A 20,709-nucleotide genomic window follows, 5' to 3' on the forward strand; every position below is an offset into this window, starting at 1 on the left:
GCCCACTGTCAATTTCATATGTATAGAATATTTTTTCAAGTCAATGGGCCATCGGACATTAATTGTTATATTAAAAAAAGATTATTTTCAAAGTTTCAAGTATTTATGCAGCTGTTAACATGGTAAACAATAGTTTTGAAAACATGTTGAATACAGTAGTCATGAAATTAAGAAAAAATTGGTTGAATGTTTCGATTAAACTTCATTTTAATACTAAGCAAATAAATTTTTTTATACATACAGCATTAAAGTATGTAGTCTTAAGTTTAATTTGCACAAAGAAAGAAGTTTATTTGCGAAAAATTGTTCGAGTAATTACAAATTTACAAAAAAATTGGATTTCGGGTAGTCCCGCTCACATGAATGTCGGGTATTACAGCCCAATTTTATTTCGTCAATAAATGTACGGTTACAAAGATTATTATTTTATTGCTTCAAATTTGAATGTTATATGCATTTTTAACAACAAATATTGTTGCTATTAAATGATAGAATTCACTAAAAGTATATAAATATGTAATAAATAAAATAATCTTGTGATGAAAATGATAAACAAGGTTTATCTACTGTCAATACATTGGTCATTTTCATTTACACCTGAAAAAACAGTCAAAAAACATAATTTTTGCAACTGGGCGGGTCTACCCGACACATTTTGAAAAGAGCTGAAAAACATGTTTTTTTAAATTTCTATTTTTTTAAGTTAAACTATTCTTTTTTTTTTTTGGTTTATTCTTTTTGCATTATTTAATTAGATGATAAAACAATAGAAACATACAAAAATATTGACTATTACTCAATATTATACAGAAATATAAGCAATACTCCTTAAGTGGGCGGGGGTACCCGACTCTCCTCTATATATTATCCTTTCCTAAAATTATCCTATGATTATTATTCCTAGAATTATCCTTTATTCCTCGTGGAAGATTATTATGCTTTTCCCTTTGTACTATTTATTCCGTTCTATATATATATAGAACGGAATAAGTAGTACAAAGAGAAAGCCATAATAATCTTCCCTGACGAATAAAGGATAATTTTTATTTTAATCTATAAGTTATTTGTTTCCTTCGTGTTTACTGTCGTGTCAGTACACTGTAACTCACGCAAAACCTAGAGACATCAAGTTTTTGACCAGTTACGCTTATAACCCCATAAACAGAATAAAATTCTTCCCTGTTCATTCCACATCTTTATAATGCTCAAAAAGAATAAAATGAAAGTAACCGAAAGCGTTAAAAGGAGAAGAATAGCAACTGTCAGTTACATCCAATTTATTTTGGGGTGCCATTTGAGACCCTTTACTGCAGGCAATCTATCACAAAAGGTTTTAGGTTTTGTTGATACAATGAAGTTGATATCAAAATCGCATTAATTATTATTTACAAGTGTTATTTAGAAAAATATCGAAATATTGAGATATATATGTTTAAGAAATTACGTTTATTAAAAATACTCTACAAATTTTTTAAAAAAGAATTGTTTTCAAATATTTTTTTCACCGAGAAAAAAAATTCAACCAAAATCACCATATTTGTATGGTAAAAACATTTCTGATGATGGACATCGCAATTCTAAGAATTAAACCAACATATACGGTATTTAAACCATTTATATGGCAATTTTTCCGTTTGCTGTCATTACAGCTTACAGTAAATTATGCTTTTCAAAATTATAGTTCTTATTACAATACAGTTAGTAACAAATACATATCTCAAAAGTAAATATAACCAAATAAATGGTTTTATGTCATACTATAAAGTATCATGGCAAAATTACTAAAATGATTTTCATAACTATCAATCATTTTACCATTTGTTTGGTAATTTTGACCTTTTGATGCCTTCGTCCCCTTCAGTATATTTAGAATGGCAGTATATTTAAATGGTTGACAAGAATTAGATGACTGTTAATTATTTCTTATTCTAACATAATTTCTCTATAATAACAAAGGTTAAAGGGAGATGAATGATGGCTTCAAATGTTTAATTAAAACGTTTTCGAGATAATATCATATTGCTGACTATTTCATCAATCTTTTTTGAGGTAGTGAGATTTATTTATTCATTTATTTACAGATTTATTTATTTACGTACTTATGAAGGTTTCGTTGACTTAATTCTTTTCAGTTTGAAATAACAGATAGCAAAATTTTACAAAGAAATTAAAAATATGCATCGAACGTTATAGCTGAATTTAAACCCACTACATTTACGCTTCAGAGTGTTTAACGGAATATTTTATTTTATTTTATAACCATCGCTGAACAGACGACCCAATTTTTGGGTGTACGATAACTAATGCTCAACTTCGTAGCCTTGTAATTTTGAATCCAGTCCAGAAGACAAGAGGAACACCTGGATCAGGTATTGGGAAAAATTTGCCTTCGTAGAAGACTTTTTGATGAAACTAACCTGCATTTGCGTTACGTGGCGAGGAAAACAACGAAAACTTCCAACGGTTAGCCGTACGACAAGAGAACTCTAATCCATGATCCGTCTACCACGGAGGATATTTAACGTCAGCACTGTGGTCGATGCAAGCCGGATGCGGAACTCGTATCAACCAGCCATCGCTGGGATTCGAGCCCGGTTCACATCATTGGTAGGCGAACGCTCTCTATCCCCTGAGCCATCACGGCTCAGTTAGCGGAATAGTATTATTGCACGGTGAGATTCAAGTAAAACAACTGTATAATAATGGGTCCTTTATTGCCGCGGGATGTTCTCCTTCTGCAAAACGCCCAGAAATGTAAAAGAAATAGGTTCACTATCCTTGTGCTGTTTTTCTCATTTTAATGCTATCTTTTCTGCAATTTGACAAGAGACAAGCAATTATTTGCATTAAGCCTCGATCCAGTAAGACGAGACTGGTGCAAAATCACTTTAAAAAAGTCCTTACTATTCTAAGATTTTTTTTCCTATTTCTGGATACGCATTCATATGCAAGCTTGTGTGTTCATTACAAAGTACGATATATTATAAGACTTTGTCAAGTCGGAGATCAGATAAGGAAAGTTTAAAATGATCATAAGGAAATGATTCGAACCCGTAACCTCTAAGCATACATTTTTAACCTGATGCAGTAATTTTAATTACCCTTAAATAGTATCTATTTAAAAACGGTTAAGTTTCTGATTTAGTTCAGCCTTGACCAGGTATTTGCAATTTAAGAATGCATTTTTTTTTTAAATTTTAAATGTTAGTAGATGTTAACTTACAGCTTACATCGGAGAAGAAAAAAAAACAAATAACCGGCGCGAAGCAAAGCTAACTAGTGTTTGCTGAATAAAATAGAAGATTATCAAAATAAACTTTTTACGTCATCTCAAATTATTCTAACACTATTAAATTTCCGACTTTTTCTTAAAATTACCTCATTTTACAGCATTTACTAACAAACAGCATGGTAGTAACAACCATATTTCATTGTTAATTTTACAGAAAAGTCATTACCAAAGCACTTCGTTAAAAATTACCTTACGTTTTGGTATTCCCATAGAGCAGTGTTTCCCAAGCTTATGACTTTTGTGCACCTTTTCTAAATTTTTCGTAACGCTGTGTACCACTAATAAAAAAATGAATGTATTTTTTTTAAAAATATGTTTATTTTTCTTTTTCGGTACAGAGCTTTGTTAATAAGTTTATTTGCATCAGTGAGAAGGATGATATTGTTTTTGCTGTGATAAAAAAAAATTACATGAAAGTTAAAAATCACAACTGGCTATTGACACCACTAATTATTAACTATTAACTCAGCAAAAAATAGCCAATAAAAAAATACTTAATTGTAAATTTTCATGGCTAGCTTTGTTTTTAAATAAAAGTTTTTGACATTTTCGTTTGTTGTAAGATATTTCGCATAAGAACGCGCACCTCCTCTGAACTGTTCCCGTACCCCAGGGGGTACGCGTACCACACTTTGGGAAACACTGCCATAGAGCCAAAAATACGGTAAATTTGACCCTATTCTGGTAGTTTTGAGCATATTTTCTTTCTCAGGGGGAATTGGACTTTTAAGAAAGAATATATAACAATATATTTCAACATTTATGTCATTATTAACAATACTTTTACTTTATTCTAGAAAAAAAATGCACAGGTAAAAATATTAATTTTTAGTGATAAGAATTACAGAACTTTCATAAGACAGCAGCAAGTCATACTAAACTGGATTATTACAATACATGCAAAATCATATCATTCAATGAAGTTGATTCAATTCGTTGAGATAAGTTTATTACGAGCATTTTGTCTTTTCTAGCCCTGATGCTAAGGTATCCTCAAATTTATAGATTTCTTTAGTGCTTCAAGTTTTATTTCATCATCTTTTGGTTCAAATTATTACTAAGTCCATATAACTTTAAACGCAATTTACTCTAAACTATGCTTCTCGTAATTGATGTATCTTTAACTAGTTCACTTTTCAACCGATTTACTTCAAGTTTTGACACATACACAATGAATTAGCCTTCGTCGCCCGTAGGGATATTTTTAATTGAGTTGACTGGGTTTAAATAATTCAAGAAAATGCAGCATATTTTATATCATTTTTTTTTCAAAACACGGATATTTTCTAAAAGAAGAAAAAAAAATTAAATATCCAAGGTGCAACAAAAACAACATTCATATAGTTTAAAATACTTAAAAGGAATCAAATTTGGATAGTTTTTTAAACTTAGTATAGTAAGCTATAGATAATTTTAAAAAAATCAATTATAAATATTGCATTATAATAAGCGGATTTAATAAATTTTTGTATTTGTTGCATGATAAAATGAAAATTAAAAAACGTGAAATAAGATAAAAAATAATATGAATAAAGTTAAGTTAATCCTAATTGTTTGAAATTCATTAAAAACTCCTTAACTCCTTCTTTTTAAAAGGCTTCTGCTGTATTGTTCCCCCCTCAACTAAATACTTAAGGCACTTGGGAACATTGCCACTTGTAAGAAATATAAAACAGTTAAACTTGTCTATAGAAAACTATTTAATTCCAGAATTTTATATGTTTAGTTATTTTTGTTTTTATAGATATAATTTTTATTTTATTTACTTAGTTATAATTTTTGTTTAATTGTTTTAATCAAATACTGAAGTGTAAATAATCATTCTCACAGCACAAATAGAAATTAAATCAGTTCAAATAAAAGTATTTTTATTTCTGACGTTGTACTCAATTCCCAAGATACAGTAACGTTATATAAAGGTTTGTCATTTGTCAAAGAATATACCAAAATATCGAAAAGAAAACAAAATGGAAAATGTGTCGACTAAATCGTAAAAAAACATTTGATCTAAGATGAATGATTTATTTTGTATTCCTCTAAGAAGAGAAAAGTTTGTGAGTTACATAGTTATTTTAAAAATTCCTTCTTTCCCTTTTTTCTAAAAATAAATGCTAGATTTTGTAAAATTTAAAAATTTTTTTGATGCATCAACAGCAACAAAAAACAATTATAATAAAAAATTAAAATCTTTAATAATTAAACCATAAATTAGTTTATTACAGTCTTAAAATAGTCTTGGAGCTGCATACCACAAATTTCAAATCATCAAATTAGACAAACACGTGTTTTAATAAACTTTTTCAAGTGTAGGTATACTTTTTAATTCTAACAAGTTATAAAATTTCAAACATAAGATTTTGAAACTTCTATAAAATTTTGAAGCTTGCATAAAATTTTTAAGAATTTCAAATTCTTTCTTTCATTGTTTCTTAAATAAATTTCAGTGCACAAATTTTGTTAGACCTTCAAATTCTTTGGTGCATTAAAAATATATTAATGCACTAAACAAAACAATTTTAATCAAAAATTAAGGTTTTAATAATTAAACTATTAATTAGTTTTTTAGAGTCTTAAAATAGTTTAGAAGTTGCATACCGTAAATTTCAAACTATCAAATTTGCCAAATACTTAATTGTAATTAACTTTTTCAATAGTATGTTTACTATTTTTTAGTCAGTTATAAAATTTCACATTAATTGATTAAAAAAAGGGATCTGGTTCTAAGTTTCCGCGTTTTGAATAAGCCCGATTTTTTTTTTCTAAATACTTTTACTCGCCAATTTCTTCATAACTATAACATAAAATAAGCTTTCTGGCTGTTTTAAAATCAATAAATAAAACGTTTGTTTAATCAATAAAATAAAAATATTTTGCATACTCCATACGAGCTTTAATAATAATTTAAACTGATTCCACTTTGCGCGTCTGATTCGTAAAGTTTAACGCATTCCGTGAAATATATTTTATTCTTCAAAAATTCTGAAAGCTTTTTTCGCATTTAAATAAAGGCCATAACATATTCATTACTTGTCAACTACAGCAATTTACAAAACTCAAGTGGGATAAAAATAACAACAAAAATGATTACGTACTTGTCAGAGATGCTGAGTGATCAGTGTTCCTCATCCTCGTCTCTTGTTTGTTGTGAAGAACGCTACTCTGTGACGTCACTCCAAAGGTTATTCTCCCGACATCCTTTGCTCCATCATCACAAACCGGAAGATGCGGAGCAAATCTCGCATCTGCATTTTGAAAGAGCCGCTTTCTTTAAACTACCACTTTCACGTGAAGTTAATTAAGAAAGAGTTGTATTTCTATTCCATTTATTTAATTAATTATCTTTCTGCTGCCCATTTTGAACAATTGAAAAGTTTTGGGAATGTGTTTAATCAAAATTTCGTTTGCTTTGAGGTATTTATCGTGCTTCGAACCGTATTTCACTAACTCACAGAAAATAGCCGTTCCTAAATTAGTTTAGCAACTCCTTTCAAAAACACAAACGGTGCATTAAATTATCATACAACGTTTTAGTAACGGGTAAACAGTAAATTAACAATGATAATTACAAATTTCTCCAGCAACTTTCAGTGACCGCTGATTAGAAATAATTATTGTTGAAAAGTTAAGAAAATAAGAGGTTGAAGTTATTGATTGAAAAATATTACACCGCAGAAATTCTTATGAAATAACATGTAAAGTTTCATTCTAATACCTTTATTACTGAATTTAAAAGTTTGTGAATTGCGTTTGCGGATAAGTTTTTAAATAAAAAAGACTTACATGGAAAACAGATGTTTTATAATCAGCTTTTTCGCGTTTCTATGCATTTATGAATTAAATTTGTATTGATTATTCTGATTGAATTTAATTTTCTGAATTTTATATTTTAGTATTCCAGTAAACTTATAGTTACTTATAGTTATTAAAAGCAATTTTTTCTTAATGTAATTTAACAATAGAGACAGGCGAAGAAATGACATATAGGTAAATTTTAATTGTATAGATTAAAAAAAGATTTAAAAAAATAATAATCTTATTTTTACTATATCATTAAAAGACATTTTCAATCCCAAAAAATGTGCATAGGTAAAAAATATAAAGTAAACTCAGATTTTGAAAATGGCTGTTTTTGTGAAAACTATCAAGTGAAATAGCCTATTGAGTTTTGCGATTCCAATTTGTTCTAAAGTTATTAAAATTTGAAGGGTTTTTTTAGCTCTTTTTACATTAAACAATGACCTTATAAACTCTGTTGTAAAGATAAGTAGGAAAATTCATTAAGCTGTAGAGAGTTTTATTTAGGCTCTCATTTCTTAACTGAAATTGAAAATGAAAAAGCATCAATTGCTATAAAATCACAAAGATTTACAAGTTATTATCGTTCCACTTGAGTAATAATAAAAAAATAGTTTGGCTAGTACTATTACTATAAAAACTGCAATGGTTAAATAACAAAAAAGAGTAATTTGTTTTCAAAACTATAATATCAGGATTAAAAATTCGAGAAATAATTATAAATATTTTAAAAAATAAGTAAAAATTGCATTTTAAAAAAATTTATATTAAGGATTTTACAGATCAGTCAATTAATATACTGACAAGGAAAATGTAATGTAACCAACAGGGAAAAATGTAATATTTATCAATTTCCATTATAAATTATGAGTCGACTAATTCAATTGTGTTGGTAGGATGGTTTGATTGCGAAATGAAGAAATTTTTTATGAAATAAAACAACGCAAGTGAAATAAAAACCGATGTTAGGCACTCTAATTGTGTAAATAGCTAATCGCAGTTAAGTATGCATTTTTTTTCAGTTAAATTACAAGAAATTTGGTCTAATATAAATAGGAAAAAAAGTAGTTTGCGTAAGACCACGCAACATACAAAGACTATTTTCAGCTAATAATCGAAAATTAAAGCTATGTTGCCAATCAAAAACGATGAGAAGCTTTCTAAGTTTTCTACCTTTTGTAACCATGACGTGCTACATAACTTCCAAACACTTGTCCCCGAAAATAAGTTTGTCTTAATATTTGTTTTTCAGAGTAGCATCAACACTTCCGAAAAGCACCAACATCATTTAGCGCGGATTGCTATAAACTAAGAATCCGTTCCTTTAGTAGTTCGAACGTTGTTACATTTTTCTTATTTTCCTCTACTGCGCTGTTTAGTCGTCCGAATGTTGTATCATCTTTCTTATTTTCATTTACAGCACAATTTATGTCCGTTTCATTGAACAACTAAAGTGCTCCGCGTGAAGGCCTTTTTTCTTCTAAGTTTTCTTCTTGATTGGTCTTGAAATTTCATAGAAAATGTGGCAAATACGAAAGATTTGTTTAACTAGAAGTCTTAAAAATTTCAATTAAGAACGTATTCTTGGAAAACGAGTTTGATTCTTTGAAAATAATTATTTTCAGTCGGATTTAAAATGACAAATCATAAAGAAGTTACCGTCAATAGGTCATCGGAAACTAGAATAAAGTCTGTTTTTGAATGTCTGCTTCATAACGAGAAACAAAGATCTCTGTGAAGCATTTAAAGGAGTTGGGGAGCACAGCGAGAAGGGGAATAGCCCATAAGTATTATTAAATATACATTTTTTTCTGTTTAATTTTACAGATTTTCAGCGGAAAAAAAAAACATTTCATATACAACCTTTATGTTTATATTAAGAACAAAGCAATTTTATCATAACTATTGAACATTCTTCAATAAATTTACGAATTTTGCTAGAATTCCTCTGGGAAACATTCACCGAATACCGTCGATTTTAAAAACAGGAATTTCAAATTCAATAGCGTAAATTTACAATTCAAAGAATCGTGTTCAAAAGTAGGAAGTAAATCGCGTTTTGCTCACTTTTCAGAAAGTTTTTATTTCCCTTAAATTATTCAAAATGAAATCTAACAACCGAAACAGGTGCAGCAAGAATTTTATTATATAAGTAGATATTTTTATATAAAGTTTTATTTCATTCGCTTTCAATGAAAAACGCGTTATCTGCTGTTTTAATGAACATTGAAATAAATAAATTAGGGCAAAATGACATTTTAAAAAAATTCGATTGTTTAGGTTTCAAAAATATAAAATGAAACTTAATTGAAAGTTGAAACTATTGCAACCTTTTGAACTAGGATACAATTAAATATTTTTAAATAGAATAAGCAATTTGATTTTTAAACCTAGCTAATGGAATTTTTAAACCTTTGCATTGAAAAATTTTAAGTTTCTGTTAAAAAAACAAAATTTTGAAGCCGGAATTAGAATTGTCTGAACATTTATCTTAAAACGTTTAAAATTAATAACAGTAAATAAAATTATGTAATTTTAAATGAGATGGGATAAATCTTTTTTCAAAATTGAATAATAATAGCTAACAGAAGTAAATCATTTTTTTCTTTTTCTTCAAAAAACCTATAAAAAATTTTTATATTTCAATTACGAATGAATTCATTACAGCAAAAGAAATCAAAACAAGTAGGAAAACATTTTGCAATATACAAAATAAAAAAAGAACATCCTAAATAACTTTTGATCTGATGATTGGATAAGACTCAATTTTATAAGTTAGAGGGCCTAACCTAAAATATGGTAATTATTTAGCGTTGATGATATCTTAAGCTACGGAATCGATGATTATTTAAGACACAAAAACGTACTTTCGCTTTATAAACATACTTTTTTCCCGAAGAGAGATTCCTGAACTTCAAAATATCAGGGACAGCCTTGTTCTTCTACTTCTTGGGCACTACAGCCTATGACAGGTCAAGGCCGCCCCAATAAGTTTTTGCCATCTTGATCTATTATGTGCCAATCAGTTATTCCTATTATCTTTAGGCTCCTCTCAACTGCGTCCAGCCACCTAATCGGTGGACGACCCCTTTTTCTTGTACCTTCTGGCTTAGAAAAAGTTACTTTTTGCGGGGTTTTGATGCTCAGATCTATAAAGGTGTCCCAGCCATCGAATGCGATTGGTCTTAATAACATGAACTATCTCTGGTTGTTTATAATTTTTATATAGCTCATGATTGTAAAGGGTGCACCATTTGATATTCTCATAAACTGCACCAGAAATTCTTCCAAGTAATTCTTCTAATAAGGACTGCCAGAATCTCGAAATTTGGTCCTAATAGGGTAGACAGGAGAGAGATCGAAAATTATGTCCCCTAAATTTTATTTTCTCGATTCGTATATTTTGCCGTATCGAGTGAATTTTTTAAGCGAATCGAAAATTTTTTGTATTTAATGATAAAATTTGTTTAACCACGGATAATTCCCTGTAAAAAAATAATGCAGACATTTTTTGATGCGCTTAAATGTTCCGGGAACATAGCGAGAAATTAACTTAGAGGAATTCTGATTTTAGATTGCTCTCCTGCCTAAACTATTGGAACCATATCCTCTAGATTGCAACTTTAAACTTAGAGGAATTCTGATTTTCGATTGTTCTCCTACCTAAACTATTGAGACCATGTCCTCTAGATTGCGGCTTTTAACTTAGAGGAATTCTGATTTTAGATTGTTCTCCTGCCTAAACTATTGGGACCATATCCTCTAGATTGCAGCTTTTAACTTAGAGGAATTCTGATTTTAGATTGTTCTCCTGCCTAAACTATTGGGACCATATCCTCTAGATTGCAGCTTTTAACTTAGAGGAATTCTGATTTTAGATTGTTCTCCTGCCTAAACTATTGGGACCATATCCTCTAGATTGCAGCTTTAAACTTAGAGGAATTCTGATTTTAGATTGTTCTCCTGCCTAAACTATTGCGACCATATCCTCTAGATTGCAGCTTTTAACTTAGAGGAATTCTGATTTTAGATTGCTCTCCTGCCTAAACTATTGGGACCATATCCTCTAGATTGCAGCTTTTAACTTAGAGGAATTCTGATTTTAGATTGTTCTCCTGCCTAAACTATTGGGACCATATCCTCTAGATTGCAGCTTTTAACTTAGAGGAATTCTGATTTTAGATTGTTCTCCTGCCTAAACTATTGGGACCATATCCTCTAGATTGCAGCTTTTAACTTAGAGGAATTCTGATTTTAGATTGTTCTCCTGCCTAAACTATTGCGACCATATCCTCTAGATTGCAGCTTTTCTTCATATTTTAAAGGTCAACAATTCAAATCCGTCGAATAAAAGGAACATTTATTCAGAGAAAGTAAGTTCTTATGTCTTATTTGTAACTTAAATAATCGTCTGTACTAATTAATTAGCATGTTTAAAGTAAGATGCTCAAAACATCAAATACATTCATATTGGGTCTTAGTGAGTTTTAATCCAATCATTAGATCAAATGCTATTCAAGATGCTCACTTTTTTCAATTCCTACTATTAGTTTACATTCTTCCTATATTTTGTTCAAATTTTCAATAGTCGATAAAATACTTTTAATTCATCCACTCAAGCTCAAATACATTTTTTTAAACTTGAAGTGGATGACACTTGATGTTAATACCGTTTTCTCAAATATTAGTTCATTAATTAAATTTAATTAATTAAATTTAATTAATTAATTTAGTTTTAGATGGGAGAAAAATGTTAATTATTTAATAAAAGGTAACTAAAACAAAAACTTTCTTTGTTGACCTAAGTAGAGATTGACTTTTTAGAAAAATTATATTACTTGTTCTTTTGTGCTCTGTATGTACATTTCATGAAAAAACAAAGCATGTCGAATAGATCCGTATACTAAAGTTCAATTTTAATCGTAAAAGATTAGATCTTAAATATAATATAATGCAGAGATATGCTAAGTTTAGGATCAAACACAAAAACGTATTTCTTCTGTATAAGAACTGAAATTTTCGAGAGCTTTCTGACTAAAATTTTATATTTAAAATTGCGACTAACTATTCGATACTAAAAATTACCACCTTCAGATTCCCATATTTTGACTCTCCAAGAGAGACTTTTTTTGAAAAAGGGATTCATTATTCAGAAAAATATGTTTTTGTGTTTGATTTCGTATATTTAGATATTGTCAGCAACTTACTAATTAGTATACTTTAATTTTTAATATGTTTTAAACCAGTGGCTACCAACTAGCGGCCCGTGGGCCGCATCCAGGCCCACGAAACCTTTTTTGTGGCCCACGAGCTAAAATATATTGGTTGTCATTTTTTGAGGACAATTTTCGTAAAAAATCTATATGGGTTTAAAATACTTTTCTTTCATTAAAAAAAAAATCCCAATTTCTTGTTTCTGTGAAATTTAACATACCAACGGCCCAGAGAAATTTATTTCTCAGGTTTTGCATCCAAGAAAATATTTATTCAAATACAAAAATAATCGAGTATGTTGCTTAAAAATCTACTTCTAATTTTAATTTGTAATTCAATACGTTTGTTTTGTACAACTTGATAAAAATCTGACAGTAATATTTAATGTTCCTTCAAACATAAAAGAGCCCTAGATAAATGTTTTATAAAGTTGCGGCCCGCCATTTGACTGGTGTTCTCAATTGCGGCCCTCGGCCTCATGTAAGTTGGAAACCCCTGTTTTAAACCATTAATATTGCTTTCTAGTACCTGCAAGTACGATTATCAAATCAAATGTTAGTCAGATTATGTCCTTTTTTTAAAAGCGCAATGCGCTTGATTTAAAAATTAATTTATATGAAAAAAATAATAACAAAATTGCAAAATATCGAGAAATACTTTTACTTTTCCAAGTCGAAAGTTTCATCACTGCAATTTCTTCACTTTCACAATTCTTGAAATTCAATACTTCGTTTTTTGAGAAATGGTTAGTTTTAGTTTCACATAATTGGTTGATATTTTTATTATTTTCAATGTCCATCACATTTGGCAACAATATGCTGTCGCGGTGCTTCACGGGCTGTACTATTGGTGTCTTTTTCATGGGCACCATATAGGTGGAGCGTCACCCCAACTACTTAAGAAAAACAGATAGAATAAAGAGAGATTGCATCCATACCAGAAGCGGAATTCGTACCCGGGGCCTTTCTGGCAATAGGTCAGCTCCCTGACCACCATGCAGCCCAGTCGATTTAATTTTTAGTCGATTGAAAAACACTTTTCCCAAATTATAAAAAATCATCACCCTGTAAGGTATGCATACAGATATGAACCATTAGAATGAAGAGATAAGTTTTCAGACACTAATCCTTAATCAAATATTGTGTAAAATTCAAGACAGTATCTCAAACAAGTTATGCCCGTTCTTGAATTGCTATAAAGATTTTCAAATAATTGTTTTGCATTTTCAGTATCATTGATTGAATGCCATTTGTATATTAAATATTAAATATCAGTTTTTTCATTTTTTTCCCTCTGGAATTTCGAAATAACTAGGAAGCTCCACCCTCAACCCCGTTGTGCTCGCACTAAGGACTTACAAGTTCGAAAATTATGTGGTTTTATCATGACGGGGATCACAAACTCCTCGTAGTAAACTGGTAATCAGATTTGCAACCTATGCGAAATTATATCTCTGTTCCTATTTTTTATCTTTCCCTTTTGAGTAAGTAATTATTAGGTGTCAAAGAAACGCTTTGTCGAAAATTAACCACTATTTTCAAACTTTTTATTTTTATGCAAAGGAAAGCACTAAAACTGAACACTGTATCTTTCAAAATGTTTGTTGTTAAGTTTGTTGAAATACGGAAAAAAGTAATGTAATTTTGCAAGTACATAAAAGATATTAAATTATTGACTCCTTTTCTTAATTTAGGAGTACTCTGAGTACCTTAAACAGTTAATCGAATGAACATAAACACAAAAAATGTTGAAAGAAATAATATAATGTATGTACATTCAACGAAAAATGAATATTTATAAGATTATTGATTCATCCTATTGTGTCCGTGTAAAGCAAAAATCAATTTTGTTTACGAAGAACGAAGTTTTGAATATCAAAAAATAAGTGTCAAGAAACTGGAGAAAGTGAAGCATATGGCAATTTTCTGGCACATATAGAGTTTCAGAGTAAATCTATTTCTGAAATTTATGTTTTTATATGTAAAAAAAAAGTCTCAATTTTTATCAATAAATTAAAAATAAGTACAGTGTGTTTATGAGAGAAAATACTCTAAATAACTTTCGATCCAACGACCAGATTTTCTCGTTTTACGGTAAATCTTAATTTTATTGAGGATCAGACCTTAAATGCGCTAATTAATTGTAATTATATATATTAAAAGACACCTGGTTCGATCCTCGGGTCAGGCAAGGTTGACTGAACCTTCCATTCCTTCAGTGGGTCGAAAAAATAAGTACCAAGCATGCTTGGGAGTTCGGCTAACCACGGACAACTGCTCCTTCTACCCCAGAGCCCAAGGTCAAGCAAAATGAGATGGGCATAGTAGGTCTTGGTCCTCTTTGGGCTGTCGTTCCACTGAGTTTAGTTTATAGATATTAAACACACTAATTAGTTAAGTTAACAATCATAAAATGAAGTGTTTTTTAAACATTAAGATGTAACAATTTTAAAATTCAGATGTTAGAAAAATCTCAATGGTTACTGAAAATTTTGTCAAAAGGTTAATAAAAAAATATAATATTTGCTTACGTATATTGTAAATAAAGAGTAACTACTATGCAATAAAAAGTAATTTACCGTGGAATTGTTAATAAAGAACACCAGCCATTACTTGCATTAGTAATTCAAAATTAATCATTGCAACGAATCATGAAAATTTCGTCAAAAGATTAATACATAATATTTGCTTACGTGTAGTATTGTAAATAAAGAGTAAATTAATATGCAATAAAAAGTAAATAACCATGGAATGTTAATAAGGAATATTAGCCATCATTTGCGTTAGTAGTTCAAAATTGATCATTGCAATGAATCATGAAAATTTCGTCAAAAGATTAATACATAATATTTGCTTACGTGTATTGTAAATAAAGGGTAAATTAATATGCAATAAAAGTAAATTACCATGGAATGTTAATAAAGAATATTAGCCATTATTTGCGTTTGTAGTTCAAAATTAATCATCGCAATGAATCATGAAAACTTCGTCGAAAGATTAATACATAATATTTGCTTACGTGTATTGTAAATAAAGAGTAAATTAATATGCAATAAAAAGTAAATTACCATGGAATGTTAATAAAGATTACTAGGGGGCTCCGCCCCCTGCTCGCTACGCTCGCCAACCCCCAGAACTGCTTCGCAGTTCCATTGCATATTGCTTCGCAATCTTATAAAAACAATGGACATTGATGCATATTACGGGGAGAACCAATGAAAGAAAAGGGAAGAATGACTTGATGCCCAACTCTCAAATTGTTTTCAGCTGCACGCTGGTGTATGTAATCAGCTACATTTAAATACATATCTGCACGCAAATTACTTTGATTGTGCCTTACAAAATTTAAGCGTGTGCCTTCAATTCGAACATACATATCCACAACCCACTGAAGATACAGTTTTTGTGAACGATGCAATAAACTGAAAGTTTCTCTGATGGAAAGACGATAGGCAGCATACTGTCTCATTGTTGTTTTGTTTCGTTGATTACTTGTAACAGTGTGCGAAATATTAATATGCCATCCAGGATCACCATGGGGAAACAGTAGCGGATAAGCCAATAGGTCTAACGATGAGTCTAAAACAGAAACTGTGCGAATGCCACCTGACTTTGACATCACCACCAGGTTTCGTTCCCCAGGAGGTACTCCATCTACGCATCTGAAGATTGCTGCAACATCTGTACTTGTGGCATCATTGTACCGTCGTTGATCAGACGACGCGTTGACAGTGTGCATGCATATTTCCTTTTCATTTCCATCACTGGAATTCCTACAGAGATTACCCATTGTTTGAAAAGATTGGACATATGAATTCACTCTGTTCAAATATACAGCTATTTCATGCATAATGTTCGCATCACATTTGACATTAGCTTGTTCACGCATTCTGTGTTCAACTGCTGTATCTACATCATAAAAGTAATTCTGAGCGTACTTTGGCTGACAACCTTCACTTGGTATAAGTGAACCAACACGATGGTAAAATGTGTCATGGATTTTAAAATGATACATTCCACCGGTTACACTTTCATCTAAGTGTTTCTCAGAACTTATCATGGCAAATGCAGAATTATAGGAGCGAATATTGTCCAAATAATTTTGGGATCGTTTCTTTGCAGTATGGTTTAAAGATGTTACACCAATAATCAAATTCTCAAAATATTGTGAATGCGACAATAAAGGAAGATCAACCTTGCCTTTCTGACAGCAAATATCATATTCATTGATACTTCCTGTCTTCTCTAACATAAAATGCTTAGCATGACAAAAGTTACAAATAAAAGTCATAGATCCAATAGTAAAGGGGTCACAATCGTCATGAACAGTCAATGCAGATTTGTAAAAATCACGAATTTGTAGAGGTGGCGATTCCCTTCGGCGAGAAATGCTTTCCCGTTTAGAATTCCGCCATTCATTTCTCTGACGTCTGCCAGAGATATTTCGACGCCTGATAGCAGGCATTTTATTTAGGCAGCAGGCACTAAATAAATAAAAATAGAACTAAATAACTAAGATATCGTTTTAAATCTCAAATCAAAATAATTGTTTGTAGAAAGTTTGTTTTGGTTTGAATATTCGCACGTTTGTTTTGGTTTGAATATTCGCACGATGCCATTGCCATTCTATTGTAACGAAACAAAAAATTTATCATGAAACTAAAAATTTATCAAAGGAACTAAAGATATTGAATTCTTTTTTTAAGAAATTCAGTTCCGTTTTTTTATCCACTCTTATTTTTGTTTATCAATCTATTAATTCAGAAATGCTTTAAATCAAACGATGCTTACGGAAACAATGCTTATGCGAACCACCGGAAAAATGATTTGCTGAATTCTCATTGGTTGAAACTAAATTATTAATTTTATTAATTAATTAAAGGAAATTTTCATAATTTAAGACCTTATTCGCGATCGCAACGCTCGAGTACGCCGTCTAGCGGGAGCCTGTAAATATCGGACATTAATTTATCACGTTTTCATTTAGTTCCATCGAAATCATTGACTGAATCAGACGCCATTTTTTAGCAGCAAATAAGAAACAAAATTTCCCTAAGGAAAAGGCCGAAGAACTTGAAAAAAATCTCCAGAATATTAGTAAATCTTTCAGGAACAGAACACGCCAAACATTTGAAGAAAAATTCCGCAATAATTTTTTATTTCTATTATCAACAAACTTGCAACTGATGACTTCCGATTTCGGATACTGTTACAGATGTGTGTATTAAGGTAAAATAAATTTCTTCTGTCTTCAATTCATTACGAATTAAAGTGAAGTCAACATTGCTTTCGTCATTCCAGTGAATAAATATGAATTCAGAACATACAGAATTGTAATAGTTATAACATATTCTTCTTCGTTATAGAATAGTATATATTTCTGTATCCATATAATTCGGAAAACAACAATAAAAAATTATCCAAGTTACTTGAAATAGTGCCATTTGTGCTGATTCTTAATTAATTTTAATCGCTTTCTTGGTAAGTATTTTTTAGTGTTGAAAGAATAAGTTCAACTAGAATTCAGCTATTCTGTTTTTAGCTACATATTCAATTTCATATCTATTATAAAATTTTGCTGTATAGTATGTTATCTAGAAGTAATGAAGGGATAAACTATGCATCTATTATTTGAGAATAAAGTTTTCAAACAAGGAACTTATCATTTTGGAATTCTCCGGGAATTATAAATCAGGTAAGTGCAATGATTTTTACAATAAAAAATTTGACTGTAAATATTTTTTTTTCATTTGATGATGGTTCTCTACAGAATGGTTTTTTACGTCTGATTAAGAACTATAAGAATAATAAAAAAAGAAACAATATGAAAGTTTTTATTTCAATGTAAAGAATTCTTGAAATCGTTTTTTTATCCTAAGAATTCTTTATTTTCCGTTTTTTAGTTTATAATTTTTTGATAAAAATTGTTCTCAAAATACTTTTTTTGAAAAATTAAATGGTATAACATTATGTGTTTATGTATACTTCTTGTATATTCCAATGTTTGAAGTAATATGATTCAGAAAAGTATGGAATAAAAATTCGGTACTTACTTATTAACGCCACCGCCGCTACAGATTTGGCGGTTTTTAAGTGCCGCTAATCTACACTTAAAATTTTTGCGACAATTCATAAAATAAAACACTTTATTTAAAATCAAAATAGTCAATCGGATTTCGGTGGAAAATGAGCCGATATAGAGTTTAGCAAAGATTCAAAACAATCATATCGCCATATGAATTCTGATAAATAAGATTCCAAATGAAATAACATTTCCAAAACGAACGTTTACCAAGATAAAGTTTTATGTTGTGGGAATTGGTACATTTTCGTTTTTTCGGTAAAATATTTCCCTCCTAAAAAAATACAATTGCATCTTGTTTTGTTTTTGGCAAATCCCAAAGACGAATTTTTGTAGCACTAAAAATGGCGACAAAAAAGAATTGTTCATTTGTTTTTGTTTCGTCAGCATTCTTTATTTTACGTTTCTTAGTTTCTAAATAATGATTTTTATTGAAACTTGAAATTTTTTGATAAAAATTGTTGTCAAAAAACTTTGTTTACAAAATTAAATTTCATAAAATTATGAGGCTTATGTATACTTTTTGTTCATTTTAATTTTTGAAGTAATAACTATTAACAAGTTTTAATAACTTAAAACTATAGAATGTAAAGTTTAAATGGGCCTTTCATGTTATATCATTAAATTTAGTAAAACTATTTCTCGGGCATTAGGTTTTAACTCTTATAAGAATATGCATATTTTTTTCTGTTAATGTACAAATATTTTTCCGATGTGTTTTGGATATTCCTTCTCTAATAAAAAGAGATACCATTTTGTTTTCGTTTGCATAAGAAAGAATATCAAGCATTTTTCTTTTTTAAATTTAATTAGTCACAATAAAGAAGGAACGTTGCAATGCTACATGCTACATTAACGACGTCTCTAGAGTAACTGAATGACGGTTCATGTAGAAATCGCAGGTATGCGTCTCATACAACAACGCCCCCTATAGTTCGTTGCGATCGCGAATTGCACATCTACATAACAATACCTTTAAAACGACACCTTATTTGTTTAATTCTGTTGCGTAGTTTGGGAGTTTTTAGCGAGACAAAATATTGCTAGCCTATTAATATATAGATTAGCCATTATTTGCGTTAGTAGTTCAAAATTAATCATTGCAATGAATCATGAAAATTCCGTCAAAAGATTAATACATAATATTTGCTTACGTGTATTGTAAATAAAGAGTATATTGCTTTGCAATAAATAATAAATTACCATGGGTTGTTAATAAAGAATATTAGTCATTATTTGAGTTAGTAATTCAAAATTAATCATGCTCATTAGAACTTCTAACTTTATAAACAAAATCGAAATCATTAATCAACCAGCAAAAAAAAATCAAGTAATCAAAAAGATACAGAGATATTAATAATTATATGACATAAGATACATTTTCCAAGATTTATATAATTGCGTTTGCGATTTGAAAGAAAACCAATTATTTCCGACAAATTTTCTTGATTGGACTAATTTCCCGATACTTAAATTGCCTGAAAATTGTCTTGGACAAAAATAAAAAAGTAAAGATTTCTTTAGATCTTTCCACTAAAGAGAGCATATATATTCAGGGCTATCAAGTAACAATCGATAATTGTCCATTAGGATCTAACACACAAGGCACTCTTTGTTTGCTTAGCCTTGGCATAGGCACCGATCCATTAAGTGAACATACAGAAAATACTTTTAATCTAGTCTGCAGTCTTAAGATTCTAACGGATTACATTTCGATTTGAGCATTCGGTATAGTTATAGAAGAATATGAAGTGATGTGAATAGCGTAGTAATTGTAATACTCTATTTTTTTTTTCGTTGAACGTAATGCGTTTTGCCATTAAAAAATCAAACGTCCTAGCCTAACTCTTTCTTCACAGTTCCTTTTTTTAAATATGTGAAGTCATAAGTAGTAATAGCCGATGTACGTGAGACGGAAGTGACGTCATCGCTCAAAGTCAACCGGAGCTTATTTCTGCCCCAACCGGAAGTTGCTTATTTCTGCCCCAACCGGAAGTTGCTTATTTCTGCCAAACCGGATGTTGCTTATTTCTGCCCGCCTATTAACCGGAAGTTGCTTATTTCTGCCCGTCTTAAATCGAAACTTCGTCTGCAGCGTCATGGGGAGCTTATTTCTTTTTTTCTTAAGCCTAAATTATTTTTTTAGTTTCGGTTTCTGTTTTTAATATTGTTTCGTTTTTTAAATATTATTTTTCATTTATTACTTTTTTGAGGGTGGCAACACATAATAATTTCAATATTAGTTTTTAAAGGATGGCAACTCTTAGGAGAGCTTCTTTCTCCCCGGTTGCTGTACTATAGTAGGGAGGGGGGGGGGGTATTTTTTA

General features: G+C 30.1%; 2 protein-coding genes across 2 annotated transcripts in view; both read right to left on the minus strand.

Moving 5' to 3' along the window:
* LOC107454030 (uncharacterized) overlaps positions 1–6,487 on the minus strand; it is an 82,168-nt gene extending 75,681 nt beyond the window's left edge. The window contains exon 1 of the mRNA XM_087167912.1: positions 6,385–6,487. Within this exon, the coding sequence (XP_087024038.1) occupies positions 6,385–6,418 (34 nt within the window). The 5' untranslated portion in view covers positions 6,419–6,487. The remainder of the gene's footprint in view (positions 1–6,384) is intronic.
* Positions 6,488–15,472: 8,985 nt separating this feature from the next.
* LOC147816571 (uncharacterized) lies at positions 15,473–16,765 on the minus strand. The gene has a single exon (XM_087156868.1). The coding sequence runs from the start codon at positions 16,763–16,765 to the stop codon at positions 15,473–15,475; it is 1,293 nt and encodes a 430-aa protein (XP_087012994.1).
* Between the last annotated feature and the right edge of the window lie 3,944 nt (positions 16,766–20,709).

This window comes from Parasteatoda tepidariorum, chromosome 1 (genome assembly GCF_982258835.1).
Source record: "Parasteatoda tepidariorum strain Cologne lab strain chromosome 1, Ptep-v5.0, whole genome shotgun sequence".
In the NCBI taxonomy this organism is placed as follows: Eukaryota; Metazoa; Arthropoda; class Arachnida; order Araneae; family Theridiidae; genus Parasteatoda; species Parasteatoda tepidariorum.